The sequence below is a fragment of the Eublepharis macularius genome, chromosome 5 (genome assembly GCF_028583425.1).
Source record: "Eublepharis macularius isolate TG4126 chromosome 5, MPM_Emac_v1.0, whole genome shotgun sequence".
NCBI classification, from domain to species: domain Eukaryota; kingdom Metazoa; phylum Chordata; class Lepidosauria; order Squamata; family Eublepharidae; genus Eublepharis; species Eublepharis macularius.
Window position 1 is genome coordinate 75,153,811 of NC_072794.1, and position 15,076 is coordinate 75,168,886.

Consider the following 15,076-nt stretch of genomic DNA (forward strand, 5'->3'; position numbering starts at 1 on the left):
GGCTGGCCTTTGCCAGCCTGTTCCTGGGGTTATGGGTGTGGGGCAGGTGGGGGTGGATTTGGGTCTGTGAGGGGCTAATGTGGGGATTTGGGTCTGTGTGTGGCAGCTGGGGGGGAATTGGGTTTGTGTGGGGCTGTAAGGGGTGGACTTTAGGGGCTGAGAGGACCTACTTGGGGAGGCCATGAAATGGCCCCCCCAAGTGGGAGCAGTCTGAGCCTTGGTGGGGGGTGGGAGGAAGGGTGGGAGAAGGGCCCCAGAGGGTTGGGGGGCATTTTGCATGCAAAATGCCACCCCTGGCAAGACAAGCCTCCCCCAGCTGTCAGTGGTAGAGATGAGAGCAGAGCACGTACTTGGGGAGGCCATGAAATGCCCCCCCCCAAGTGGGAGCAGGCTGAGCCTTGGTGGGGGGTGGGAGGAAGGGTGGAAGAAGGGCCCCTGAGGGCTGGTGGGCATTTTGCATGCAAAATGCCACCCCTGGCAAGACAAGCCTCCCCCAGCTGTCAGTGGTAGAGATGAGAGCAGAGCACCTACTTGGGGAGGCCATGAAATGCCCCCCCCCAAGTGGGAGCAGGCTGAGCCTTGGTGGGGGGTGGGAGGAAGGGTGGGAGAAGGGCCCCTGAGGGTAAGGGGGCATTTTGCATGCAAAATGCCACCCCTGGCAAAGGAAGCCTGCTTCTTCATTTTTTTCCCATAGGAAATAATGAAGAAGATGAGCAGCAGCATGCTAACAATATGCTGCTCCTTTGCTTTCTTATGGGAGGATAGGGGGACCTGCTTCGGGGGGCCATAACATGGCCCCCCAAAGTCCAATCGGTCTGAAACCTGGGGCGTTTTTAGAGAGGGGTTAGAGGAAGGTCCCCACCAATTTTGGGCTGATTCGGTGGGAAAATGCCTCCCCCAGACGTCCGGGAAGACGGAGGCATTTTCCCATTGAAAAGCCGAAAGAAGCCGAAACGTTTCAGCTTTTTTTCTTTCGGCTAAGCCGAAACGTTTCGGCTTTCTCTGAAACGTTTCGGCTAACCCGAAAGAAGCTGAAACACTTTTGTTTCGGCTTTCTTTCGGCATTCAGAAAGCCGAAACGCACATCCCTAGTCATGAGTTGGATCTTGTTACTGAAAAATGTCAGAACTACTACTTTAGATGCAACATAAAGTCTATAATTTCTGAACTGGAGAAAAGCAAAGAAGTTCTAACTTATTTAGGAATTATACTTGCTTTCTACCATTTCAAGATTATGCTTCACTATAACATTAAGTTACCTTTAAATTACACATACGTGAACACTCAGAATATTATTTGGTTTTACTATATTTCTTTCAATCTGTCTGCCCAGAGTTTAAACATATTCAAGGTCTGTTATTTGCTCTTAACATTTTCTGACCAGCAAATAAATGCTTTTCAAATGTGCCATTTGCATGTAATTAAACTTTCAATTTATGTGGGCTTCCCTGATGGCAGCAGCACATTTGGTAATATTAGGGACACATTGTAGCACATGGGTGGAGAATCAATTAAGGATAATTGGCCATGAATAATGGACTTTACTTCAGATGTTGCATTAGGAACTTCCACACCTTTCTCACGATGCCAGTAACTAAGACAATGACCGGTAACCAGAATACTTTGGAAGAAATTTAGTATTTAACATTTAGATATTACGCATCGTAATGGATGTCACTTGATGCCATCAGCAAGGTAATTGACTTTTCACATTAAAAGGATGAGATTGAATCAGACACAATTCTAATTTGGCAACTTTTAACAGTGCAAAATATATGACAAAGCTTAGTTTCCCATCTCACACCATGCAGACTTCTGGCAATTCACAGTATAAGCAGATATCATATTCATCAGAAACAAGTGAAACAAAAAAAACCTGGGAGGGGCGGGGGGAATTGTGCATTATATTTTCTTAAAACTAGCTTGTCGGGTTTCTACCTCACCCTATAAAAAGAGGAAGCAATTTGTAATTTTTCCCCTTCACCTTCTGCTACTGAGGGATATGAACTTCCTGTGCTTGATATTGAGTACTTAGGGCCAGATTTCTAAGAAACCTTCTAATTTTGTCAGCATATATTGCAGACACAGCTGTTTTTCAAGCACAGCCGTTTCCCACATGCAAATGAAGACAGTTGGATGCAAACCTATTTAGACCTCAACTTACAAAAATACCAGTTCTGTGCACACAGAAAACCACATGGATACCACCCACTAGTCTCATGAGTCTCGGCTCAACTGTATCATACCCTCTCATAGCCTGGCTGTTCCGTTCCTATTGCAATTCAGACTGAAAGCTTAACTGAAAGATGAACAAGAGCCATAGAAATAAAACAACAACATCTAGAAAATATTTTACCAATGTGAAGGGCATTTGACAGGATTTTTTTAAACAAACAAAAACACCATTACAGTTTTCTTTGCAATGAGTATAAGAAATGCCTCACAACCAATTAGAAACTTGAAGCCCAAGAATTTTTCTGAAGACTATTCTGACAGTTGCAGAAGAGCAGGCAAGCCAATACTGACACTGCTACTGATTTTACCTCACAATCTTTGGGTTTCTTTTCTCTTTCCCCAGGCAGTCAAGTTCACAATGATTCTATGTATCCAGCTACCAACTTTAAAAATACAAACTGTATTTTAAGTGTAAAACTAAGATTAGCTAAGCAAGCTTACAAAATCCAAGACTGGTGCTGAACTAGCCCACCACCCGAATCCCGATCACTATCCAGTGTCAGAAAGAGATGAACTGATTCCATGTTGCCACTTTCAATTGCCTACTGCTGTTTATTTATTTATTTATTGGCATGACTTACTAGGATCATCTCCTATGCAAGCCTTGATGAAAAGTGGAACTGCTTAATAACATGGCTGGGCTTTCATTCATTTCCATAGGGCTTGCATAGCAGGGTGGGGGGAGACAAAATAGTTCTTTGTCTTTTTTTCTTCACATCTGCATCTGGTCAAACTAATAGGAAGAAACAGAGTTATTCCAACACATGCTTAATCTTTAGCAGAAGTTTCTAATAATTTATCTGAAAACTTTAAAAATCTTGTCTGGAACAGATGACATTTTTATTTTGAAAATATGAAAAAATGTTTTGGAGGGATCAATTTGTTCATTTTTTTAAAATAACCAACATTTACTGAAATGTCTTGGAGTTAAATCAACTAAACATTTAGAGACAGGCCTGTTTTCTCCAAAGTATTTATATGACAGTACTAAGGACTAAAAAAAAATCAAGTTTGCAGATTTCTAGTTAGCTTTCTTTTTTGAGGCACCCCCTTTCTCACAGCTATTAACATTGTATTCAAATTGTATATATTGACAAAATGTTATCTACCTCTGAAAGCATTGTGCCATTCAACAATACTACTATTAAATTTATATACCACAGTTTAAATTACACCCATTTCATGAATGGTAAAATGCTAAAACTCAAGTGTCTAACTGCCAAAATACAGCCTTACTGGAATGAATACAATTTACAAATACAATAATTACAATTTAAAACATTAACAATATTACATCTAGAAGTAAATACTGTAGGACTGGTCAACAAGGTATTTTCTGAGGGAGGAGTATGGAAAGTTGCTGACGCTTCCAACAGAAATGTCCCAAGTACAGGATTTAGTTAGTTTTTCCTCAAATAACATAGAAAACCCGTCTACCCACAGCAGTCCTCAGCTATATGGATTTTTCACATACTTGCATAAACTTCTCTTAGTTATCTGCCAGGTATTTTCCTGTAAGGAAAATGAAAAAAAGTGCATTAGAGGTGCAATTCTCCCCCCGCTCCTGTGTTTTGAATCAGAATTGAGCTTGGCAAACTAGTTTGCAAATCTCTTAGTTCTTTCCCTAGTCCAATTCCAAATCTTGAAAAGTTTAGTGCTACCCCAATCTCCAGAATCATCCTACATCTCCAAACCCAGCTTGGCTACTGTTGATGGCTGCTGTGGCTTTCTAGTACAGGTGGTGGTAGCCAGCTAATGGGTGGATAAGTGGAAAAAGAGTGCCTGCATCAGCCTTACCTCATTCTCTACAACTTGGAGATGATCTATTTTGAGGTTTTTTTTTTTTACCAAGGGTGGAGTACTTATAGACCCTGCTCTAAAATTATTTAAAAGTAAGGTTATTCCCCACCTTTTGTATGGTGCTGAGGTGTGGGGATGGAAAGAGGATATTATTACCAGTCTTGAAACAATCCAAAATCAGTTTCTACATAGAATTTTGGCTCTTCCTAAGGGAGCGCCAGTTGCCCTAATGAGAGCAGAAACAGGTCTGCCCTCTTTGAGGGCGCGGGTGCACCTTGTGGTATTAAAATTCTGGAAAAAAAAGCAAAGCAGCTGGACCTGATACATTCAGATATCTGTCATTTAATCAAATGCTATCTAAGGACCCGGTGCGCCATTGCTTTTTTCGTAATATATTAAACAGATACTCCATCCCTGATGATCTTCTCAAGCCCTCAGCAAATAACTCAGATCTCCGAGACTGGGTCTATAAGGGTGATGCCCTGATAGATAGACAGGCAGTCTTGAACTGTCAGTCAGCCTCTTGGTTTAAACTCTTCAAGTGCAATCATTCTAGAGCATCTTACCTAGTTAGTATTGCAAACTATAATCTTAGAGCAACCTTCACATCCCTACGCTTCAAAACAATGCCAACTGCAGTTTTAGCAGGCTGCTACAGTAAAATTCCTAAGGACCAGCGCTTCTGTCCCTGTGGAACATCTGCAATTGAGGACTTACCTCATTATATTCTCAACTGTCCATTGTATGTCCAACCTAGGACTAAATTTCTTTTTGAGATGTTGTCCAGCCTTTGTACTCACTCAGACCCTGAGAAGATTGCAATTTTATTAGCTGACTCTGATGCTAACGTATCCCACAAAATGGCTTTATATGCCCTGGCTGCAAAAAAAATATGGGCCAATGCTGTACTTAAGGGATAACATTAATATTGTACATTGGGGATTTTTATTGTCTTTACTGTTTTAACTGTGTATACTTTTATTGCCCTATATGAACTTGACAACTGGAAATGGTTTAATGGCTGTATCTAGTTTTAAATTTTAATGATTTGACCATGTATCTAGTTTTAAATTTTAATGCTTTTGACCATGTCACATCAATTTTATTCAAACTTGTGTTTCTGTTCTGTTTGTTGTTTGTGACTTGTAATGGCCTATGGCTGTATACAATAAACCTTCTATCTATCTACAACTTGGAGACTGTTGATAGAATTTGAGGTACTGGGTACAACATGGGAAATGTACTTTTCAAGATGAGCAAGAGAGGGAGACACACATCCTCACTCACCCATCTACCCGTTCTGCCCACATGTTGACTGGCTAGTCAGTCTTTCTCATAGTCTGAATAAATCTAGCATCTAGACTTCAATATATCACCTAGTAACAAATGATAGGGATCATCCACCTTATGACAGTCTTCAAACTTATAAAGAACTTCTTCAATAACATACTGAAAAGCTGCTAAAACTTTTTTTTCTGCATTGAGAATCAATACACAATTCTAGTATCTTGCAATCTGTGTGAAGTATCCTGGGGAGTGGCATAGGAAGAGACAGCACTCATTCAGGTTTTAAATCTTATTGATACAAGCCTGATTTTAGTTTAGGGACTTTATATGTTGCTTTTCCGGACATTCAGAATTTCCAGAAATGCATATCATATCCCTATGGGGATCACGGAAAGGCAAGAGTTCAGTTCTATAACCCCAATTTTTGTAGGTCCAGTTATCCAGAAATAGCCTATTACAATCTTTCAAGCACAAAATCCAAATGTAGCTTTCCATGGTTTCAAAACTACTACTACTACTACTACTACTACTACTACTACTACTACTACTGCTACTACTACTACTACTACTACTAGTAGTAGTAGTAGTAGTAGTAGTAGTAGTAGTAGTAGTAGTAGTAGTAGTAGTAGTAGTAGTAGTAATCTTTCCTTTAATGGCACACCAAATTCTGCTACTGGAGAACTCTATCCCTCCCCTCCATGTTTGCAATGGAAAAATTGGAAATTTTGGTGAGCACTTAAAAAGGTCCTATGACATATTCTGCATTTTGGAATGAGTGCTTTTTAAGACAAGGTTTTAATCGCTCAAAATGTATGATGAAGATTTTTTATGTAAGACAGTCTACAGCATTAGATAATGTTTATTACTATATATGTTTATGAATTAATAACATGTCTTGATGAAATTGAATTGGGAGTGTGTTAATAAATTGGCTCTGTATGATTGTTGCAATTATTTTGGACATTGGCTTGAATTGTATTAGTTAGGCTGTTATGGTGTGGTTCTTTTGTTAACTACAAGAATGCAAGTAAATGTGAAACAGCTTCAATAAAATGAAGCTTTATCCATTACAATATACTGGCTTGGAGAGCGTTTCATCATATGTGATTCCACACCTTTCTAACTGTGTAACATTGTTACAACAACTAACACATATCCTGAATGCATTTGGTATCTGGTTGGGGTGGATGCAAGTTGTTCAGACCAAATGAGACTGAAAACCACACTCAGAGACTTCAGAGACAGTACCAACTAGCCTAATCATCCAGTTTGTTAAAATATATCACCCTAGACGTTTAGGCAAAGATAACCTGAGATGTTCTTACCGGCTGCAAACCTCTTTTTAATTAGAGAAAATCTATACCCGGCTCCAACAAGTTCAATATCACAGCTGGACAGAGTGCTCCCTTCACTGGTGAATTGCACAACAAGGGGGGAAGGTTTGCTTGGTCCCTCAGATAATTGGAATCTTGCCAGCAAAGAACCCACACCTTTGGATATAAAATCAAATAAGTATATTATAAAAAAGGAATACATTCAAAGCTGAACATGTGAATATGAGTCTATCTGTTGGGTAAGTTCATTGATGGTACCCTTTCACCCTTGGTCATCAGACCTGGATCTCCATCCCTTTCCTCTTGAGTTGTTGTGAGCCTTTATATGCTCTCTGGCCATGTCTTCAAAGCAAAGAAACAAGCATAACTCAGAGCCTTTAACCACTTCTGGAATAGTCTCAGTATTTTAGCCAGTCTTGGACTTCTGGCCCAGTAGAGCAGGCTTTCTGGGACTACCTCAGCCTTTGAATCAGGAATGGCCTTGGTGGGAAAGAGGACAGGAAACATATATGAACTCTCAAGTGCTCCAAGTCTTGCCGCTTTATGGGAAACATATTTTAAAAACAAATTAAATACCAGCATTCCAGGTTTGTGTCATGAAGGAAAGTTGGTTTGTGCCCAGAAATTTATACTCTAATAAGCCAAAACAGCTAGGATGGGAATGTTTTTTGAAAATATTTTCTCCTACCTGTTTTAGTGGTGAGTGGGCTGGAAAAAAGGGGGGGAGGAGAAAACATTTGGCATGTCATTCCCTGAGACACTCTCCCTATGTCCATGCATCCCCTTTCACTGCCCCCGCTCCAAGTAACTTATAAAACCCAACTGAAATCCTGATCAGGTATTGTTAAAACAATACACACACACACACACACACACACACACAAATGAGCTTCCCCCCCTAAAATCACTTAGATCATTACGTAGCCAATTAGATATGGCTATATGACATCATAGTTGAATCTGAATGACTAAATGACTTCACTGTTTCTATGCAGGAAGCTGATTTTTTTAAAAAAAATATGGAACTAAAACACCAGCCTATCAAAGTTGCAAACAGCAATGAAGCAGGATTAGAAAAGTAAGGGCAGGGGACCTCTCATTGTACATTTCTGATCTCTTCCTCAAATCCCTTCTTTTTGTTTGTCTTACATTTGAACCTGGGGCACATTTGGCAGCATTGGTTCTAAGTTTGAGGATAAGAGCCTGTCTGGATGTTATGTTTACCATGGGTTTTGACATTTGTGTGACAAATTTCACAAGTGGTAAGACTTCCCCAGGTGATAGGGAAGCTCTCCCACCCCACGTTCTTTAGTGTAATGGGCTTCCAAAACATAAGCCCCCTGCATTGGATTCTTTGAATCAGGAATCAAATAAAAAGGAGGTTCAATACTTTGTCTATATATAAAGATTTTAAGGAAAGTCAATACAAGATTAAATGAAAACAAATCTTAAGAATAAGTGGAAATTTTCATGCTAAACAACCCAGAACATTGAAGTAATGTCTTTCAGAGTTCTAAAATGCATTAGATATTTAAGACTGCAGTTGAAAGAAAAGAGAGAGAGATTCTGGCCAGAGGTTCATAGTTACCATGACAGCTATGATGTCAGTCATTCTTTGATTTCCCCGGAGACATGAGCCATACCAGGAGGAATCAGCTGACTGACTCCAGTGCTTGGGGTCCCTCCTTATAAAAGGTAAAAACCGCAAAAGTTGATTTTAATCATCTAAATTCCTAGTTAACAAAACTGGTTCACACTAGTTGAGTGATTCAGGTAGTTTAGCAACATGTCCTTAATCCCAATATACTTCCGCCTACATCCACAGTTTGTAACATAAATACATTTCTTCCTAGAAGGCCAAGGATGCTCGATACCAACCCTGTACTATGCCCCAGTGCCTAAGTCTCTTCAATTCAAAACAGCCACAAAATCACATCTTAATCTCTCTCATGTTTTTTTTTTTAAAGCATCGAGTCTGATAAAGAGGTCTGGATACTGGAAAACTTGTACACTGTTTTGTGTCATTTTGGGTGATCTTAATTGTACTATATGGATTTTGTTTTTGGATTTTCTTTGAACTAATATATCCCCCTGGAACGTCTAAGTGACCAGGTATCATCCTAATGATTAGACAGTTATCCTGTAAATGGTACAGTTCTTGAACCAAGTCCCACTGGACACGGTGTTTAGATGGCAGCTTATGTTCATTGTGTTTTAGCTAAAGTGTCTGCTTTGGCTAACTGACATTCATAAAGGACCAAGCTATTCCCTTTAGCTGGGACATGGCAGATGTCTTTTCTATCTCATATCACAAACACATGACAGTCAAATCACTATCCACTTTGAGTCAAAACCAGAAAAACCACACAATCATATTGAACGGGGATTTCAATCTATATACTTCCTGGTCACACTGTCGGTAAATTCAGCATGGGGGTTGCCACCATCACTCAGCAGATTTCTCTCTCCATGGACAATATCAATGGTGGTCACCAGGAGGTTGCAAATAAACTATTTATATGATGGACCCAGCTTGTGTAATGAATATCATTTTGTGGTACAGTGTAAGGATGGGAAATTCACCATGGAGTTGCCAATCACCATGGGAAAAGGATCATCTAGACAGGCTCAAACATCAGTTTCCCCCCACCAGACAGTGATGAGGCATGATAGAACGCTCACTGCCCATAATATGCATTCTTATATCTTCCAAAAACTCATTTGAACAGAAATAACAGTAGGTCAAAAGAAATAAGCGTGTATATCACATTAATACCATACACCTTCTATGTAGCCCAAAACTATATCATTTTAAGTTAGAGTTTAACTTGATGAGATGTGGGAGATTCACAGGGTTATGAACAGATCTGGAGAAAGATGTCCTGTACTTTTAATAAAGGCTTAATGTATGGAAATAGGCGAGTGAGGCTTTTCATGGTAGATAACAGCACCTAGTAAGTCCAAGCCTTCTGACATTCTGGGAGGTGCCATTTGCAGGCCACAGGGTAGGGTCTGGGGCAGGGCAGCTGCCATACAGTCACAGTCCAGGTGGTCCCCAGCAGCCTTTGTGCCTGGCTTGGAAGCCAATGGGTGTGGACCGCCCAGCTGACCAATCAGCAATGGCCTGGCCGGGTAGTGGGAAGTCCCCTGCCCAGTAGACCTAATGAAGGCAGGTTTCATTCAGGTCCGCGGGAGCAGGTTGGGCCTGCAGATGCAATTGCCTGCGATCGGTGTTGGAGGTGGCAGCTTTCCCTCAGCAGTGGCTTTCCTCAGCAGCTCACTCCTTTTGGACTGAGGCAGTCATGGTGGCTGTGGGCATCGGACTTCCCTTGCCCAAAGTACACACAGTGGCCAAATGGAGGTCTAATGCATATAAAGCATATGTACGTCATTAATCCTGCTTGGTTTTAATTCCCACTGGGCACCAGAAGGTTGTCTGGATCTGCAGGGGCCAGAAGGTGGTCTTGGCTGGATGCTACATGGTGGAATCTGGAACTTCAGGGAATGGTGGTCATGCATTGGATCAGTGTATGCAGCATGTGGTGGAGCTCCTTCATTCCCATATTTTTGCAACGGGCTGCCCAGATGCCCCCCCCAACACATTCATGATCTAGCTAGGGGAGAATGACCTGGGCACCCAGCTGGGCGTCGACTTGTCGTGTGCCAACTTGGCAGACTTGGGGACTTTATGGGATCACTTTCAGGACATATGTCTGTTTTGGTCAGACTTGCTTGAGAGGTGCTTGTGGCAGGGTGCCTCCTCCCCTAAGAAAATTGACTTAGTCAGATGACAGGTGGTAAAAACGGTGAGACACTTTGTGGTGAGGTGGGGGGTTGGGTGATCCAACACTTGGACATTTCCTTTTGTGTTGAGGCAGTGTTTTGCCCCAGATGGTGTGCACTTGTCCAGTTGGGGAGAGGACATTTGGCTGCAGGACCTGCGGGATGGTCTAAAGGGTTGGGTGCAACTTTAAGAACTTTGGCAGGAGCCGATTTAGGGCTTTTGTTGCAGTTTGGCATGGAGCATAGATCCTTTGTGGGGCAGGCTGGCTGGCACTGTTTCCCCATAGATGGGGAAACAGGTTTTTTTGGAGTGAGGCACATAAGGGGCAAGCTCAGCTCGGGGGCTGCTGGGACATACTCGCTTCCTGATAGCAGGTGGGTCAGCCAATGCTCTTTAAAGCTGTATTCGATAAAGTTGTGGCCTTTTAAACCACCTGATATCTCTGTATTTTTTGTCACCTGGCTCCTTGCCCTCCACCCCTCGAGCTGGCTCTGCAAATAACATCCTATTAATCTCCATTAAAGGAACTGGACATTTTTGCTCCAGACAGTTGGCAATCATAAGGATCCATGACTGGACTAGGGTTAGCTATCTGTCTTTACTCCATGCCAAGGCTGAGAAAAGCTTGGGGTTGCAAATTTCTCCTGTGGAAACAGCATTGGTAAGGGAAAGAATTAAGCCCCACTGCCCCAGCACTCAGTCTCAATGCAAATCAGGCCTCCCTTGACTTACAGTGCAATCCTATGCAGAGTTACTCCAGTCTAAGGCCATTGAAGTCAATGGCCTTAGATTGGAGTGACTCTCCATAGGATTGCACTGTTAGTTATGGATCTCACACACCTCTTTTAGGTTAACTGTTATGCATATCTCATCATCCCCTTTCAAAACTGTGGGAGAAGAAGCCTACACATGCCAAAGGAATACTGGAGAAGGAATAGGGTGAGCTGATACCAGATGGCCCAGAGAAGGCAAGCCTGAGGAGAGAAGGCTGAGTTCTGAAGGGCTTGCATTATTACCTCCATTTTCAGATTTTTGTGAAATATCAGGAATCCTCCATAATATCCTTTGCTGTTCACCATTCCTAAAAACAACAAAAAAGAAAGAGCACTCCTGTAACGGAAGGAGTCTTTCCAAGCTTTTAGAACTGTGAGTTCTATGAACTCATCACTGTTCATCTTCAGCACCTGCTTGCCTACAATGCAGAAGGGGGCAGACCAGGCCTCTCAGAGGTCTGGAGAGGGCTGGGCCACCTCCAGCTTTTGAAACCCCCTCCCTTGCCATAATGAAAATAAATTTTAAAAAGATGCATGAAAACAAAATGAGATAGGAGAGAGAGAAATCTGAACATTTTCTTTATTTAACAAATGTTTGTCTAAATGGGTCTGCTGCTGTCACACCTCATTTGGCAGTAAGTCTCCTTATAATTAAATGATGGTGATGATCAAAGTAGAAATAATCACATTCATTAAATATATGTAAAAGAATAATTTTAAAGCATCAAGCCTCCCATTTATACTGTAAATTTGTCCATTCCCATATTTACTTTCAATGTCTTAAAAAGTTCCAGTATTATTGCACTGTCAGCCAAATCGTAATTACATGGAATTAAGCTACGCTAATTTCAGCAAGACTTACTTCCAAATAAGTCTCGTTGGAACTGTATCATTATGATGATCTTCTCTTTCACAAACATACAACTTCTGTATACTCTAAATGCTGAGGGATTATTTAGGCAGAATTGTGCCAATATTTTAATCAGCATTGTAATGTTTATAATGGCTACGACTGACCAGAATCAATATGAGGTTGCCCAGAACACTGGCTCAGCAGCAGCCATTAAAAAAAGAACAGGGCATGGACAGAGCAGAGGATGAGCTCTGCTTCATACCAAATAGCAGGTGGAAGCACAGCTTGAAGTTTTGTTACTCCTCCATCTATGGGAACAAGGAATTGCACGTTGTTTAAAGCAACCGGTGTAGTCATTGCCTCTAGATTATATTTGTAGTCAATGCGCAGATCGGTGCTTGTAGGCTCACACCGCCAGTTCACTGCCAGGTTTAATGGAGTAGATTGAATACCCTGGGCTGATACCTTATAAAAATAATAAAAATAGAACATTTAGTGTGCATAAAGGGCCAAAAGAATAAAAGACATGGTTGGCTGTAGAACAGAGAATACCCCCTCAATTTTTCATTAATGAGTATGCTCCCACACTGACAGAGGGAAGGCAAAATACCTCAAACATCCAGGTGAATGTAAGTGAAAACTTAGAAGTTTACTATCAAACTATGACTATAAATGCTATTGTTAGGCAGCTCTTTCACAAGATTACAAAGGTTTTTACCTGATATTTTAGCATATCCACATTGTAATATGTTGCTTGGGGTTTTTGTTCAGACACTTTCTTCAAGTGAGTCATCAAATTTGGCATATTTACCCAGAATTCCTTTGTGTTGGCATCAGCTTGCGTACTGTCACTGCATTTGTTTATAAAAAGGAGAAGAATTAGCCCCTCTCATAACTGAATTTTCATTTGCTACAGTAAGCATAGAAAGAGGTCAATATGACACTTTTGGAAAACAGAAGTTAGCCTAGCTCCTGAAGCAAAGGCACTGGCAAGAGCCAACTTCTAAGGTTCAACATTCCTAGCTAATGTTGTTACCCCAAAAGCAGCCCTGGATCAGGAGACGTGTTTTTGAGGCATCCCCTGCATGACTTCTCAGACCGTGTGATTCTGAGATCCATGTTTGATATTAATCTTGAGAAATTATGATGAGGCAACAAGCAATTGAAAAGCTGACTCGCAGAGAGTAGCCAGGTTCCCTGGGACCTTGGAGACTCCCTGACAATGGCTCTCGCCTTTGGCTTTATCAAGAAGTTCATCAAACTTCTGGTAACAAGGTTTGCAGAACAATAATCAACCTTCTAGGACCATCCAGGAATTTGCTTTACAAGATAGACGAGTCTGGAAACCTAACCATAAGTGAAGCCTGAGCCATCAGCCAATTTCTAGCCTTTGTTAACAGACATTAATAAGCTCTACCACTCAGAAAATCTAATCATCCTACCCAGATCCATCCCACTTTCCTAATTACCTCACCTAGTACCCAGCCTCCTCCCCTCCATCCTCATTACCTTCTTTGAACAAATAAAAATCTGCCAATTGGAGCCACGTTTCTGAATCTTATTCAACGCAAACACAGTTCCTAGAATTTCTCAAATCCCAGAGCATCCCAAATTCCCCAATTCACAGAAGTCTGGAAATTTGGCCCAAATATACAGAATCGAAATATTCCAACAATAGAATTTGGCTCCAATAGTAAATGCTTGGCAAAAATAGGATAAAAGTGGCATTCTGGCAAAGAAAAAGTTCAGTTCAATCTTATCCCAAAGATTGCTCCTCCACTGCCGAAATCACCTTACTACTTTGGATCTTCTCCAACTGCATTGAACCTTTTGGATCAGACAATGTATGAAACTTTTTGCTCTACTTCTTTAATCTACTTTTCCTTCCTTGCTCCCCAAACATATTCCTTCCCTTCCTCCCTCCATTCTGAATGCTGTTCACAGAGAAAAACAACCAGCTTTCACCCTCTGACCTCCCACCCCCTTCCCCAAGACACTGTGCGATCATACTTCCACCAACAGAAGGTTCCAACTTTGGCATTCCACAAAGCAGAACACATAGCTTAACTGGAATGGCTTGCACTTGCAATCATCTGGATTATTTGTTGCTTACTCCTAGAGTTACCATTCCCCCAGTGGGGGCAGGTTCCCCCACTCCCATCCTCTGTTGGGGGCCTCTGTTTGGGGCCCTAATTGGCCCACTGCAAAACACAGGACTGCTCCCAACCCCTGCACAATGATGCCACTTCCAGGAAGTGATGTCATTGCACTGGCCGGGAGTGCGCATGTATGAAGACGTCCCAAAAGGTGAGTGCCAGGTCCCCCTGCTCCTGCCAGGAGCACAAGGGGACCTGGTAACTTTACTTACTCCCTAAATGTTTATTTGCTTCTATATGCCATCTAGTTACTCATAGCCCAGCAGTTCCCCCCAATCTATCATTTTATATTGCTTTTTCATTTTCTTGTTTTTCTACCTGTTATTTTAATGTTCAGTAAAGATTAAAACTCAAGTACTGTCTGCCTCTTTGTCTGCTACTTCAAATCTTTACCTCGAGTATTGCCCAAGTTGCACCCGTTCCCGCATAGACTAAAGATCTTTTGTCCCAGGAGTTTGGATGTGACTTCATGAAAATATTCACATGTACCCTAAGTATTCCAGGTAACAAGGTAGGCCTATGAATCTTTCCCCTGGTGGTATTCTTTTTAATATAAAGCAGCCATGAGCAGCTGTTAAGGTGAAGCAAAGGACTAGAAAGTGAGAAGAGGCTTTTAACTCTTTCCCAGCCAGTCATTTGTCCATTCAAAATCCTCCCCACCTTCCAAGCCACTTCTCTTTCTGCAACTGAGTCCCCATATCCAACAATTACAGGCACCATTGTATTGTGCTAATTTATAGAATGCATTAACAATTTTTTTTAAAATGGCCTTGCAGTTAATTGCCTTATTTTTGCTGTGTAAAAGCAATGAATGATGGCAGAAGGAGGCAAAAAATACCAGACAAAATACAAAT

General features: G+C 41.4%; 1 protein-coding gene across 1 annotated transcript in view; it reads right to left on the reverse strand.

Moving 5' to 3' along the window:
• Positions 1–3,724: 3,724 nt before the first annotated feature.
• SGIP1 (SH3GL interacting endocytic adaptor 1) overlaps positions 3,725–15,076 on the reverse strand; it is a 174,280-nt gene continuing 162,928 nt past the window's right edge. Inside the window, exons 22-26 of the mRNA XM_054980385.1 lie at positions 12,785–12,917; positions 12,329–12,531; positions 11,457–11,521; positions 6,648–6,812; positions 3,725–3,747 (exon numbers count right to left, since the gene is read on the reverse strand). Coding sequence (XP_054836360.1) covers positions 3,725–3,747; positions 6,648–6,812; positions 11,457–11,521; positions 12,329–12,531; positions 12,785–12,917 — 589 coding nt within the window. The remainder of the gene's footprint in view (positions 3,748–6,647; positions 6,813–11,456; positions 11,522–12,328; positions 12,532–12,784; positions 12,918–15,076) is intronic.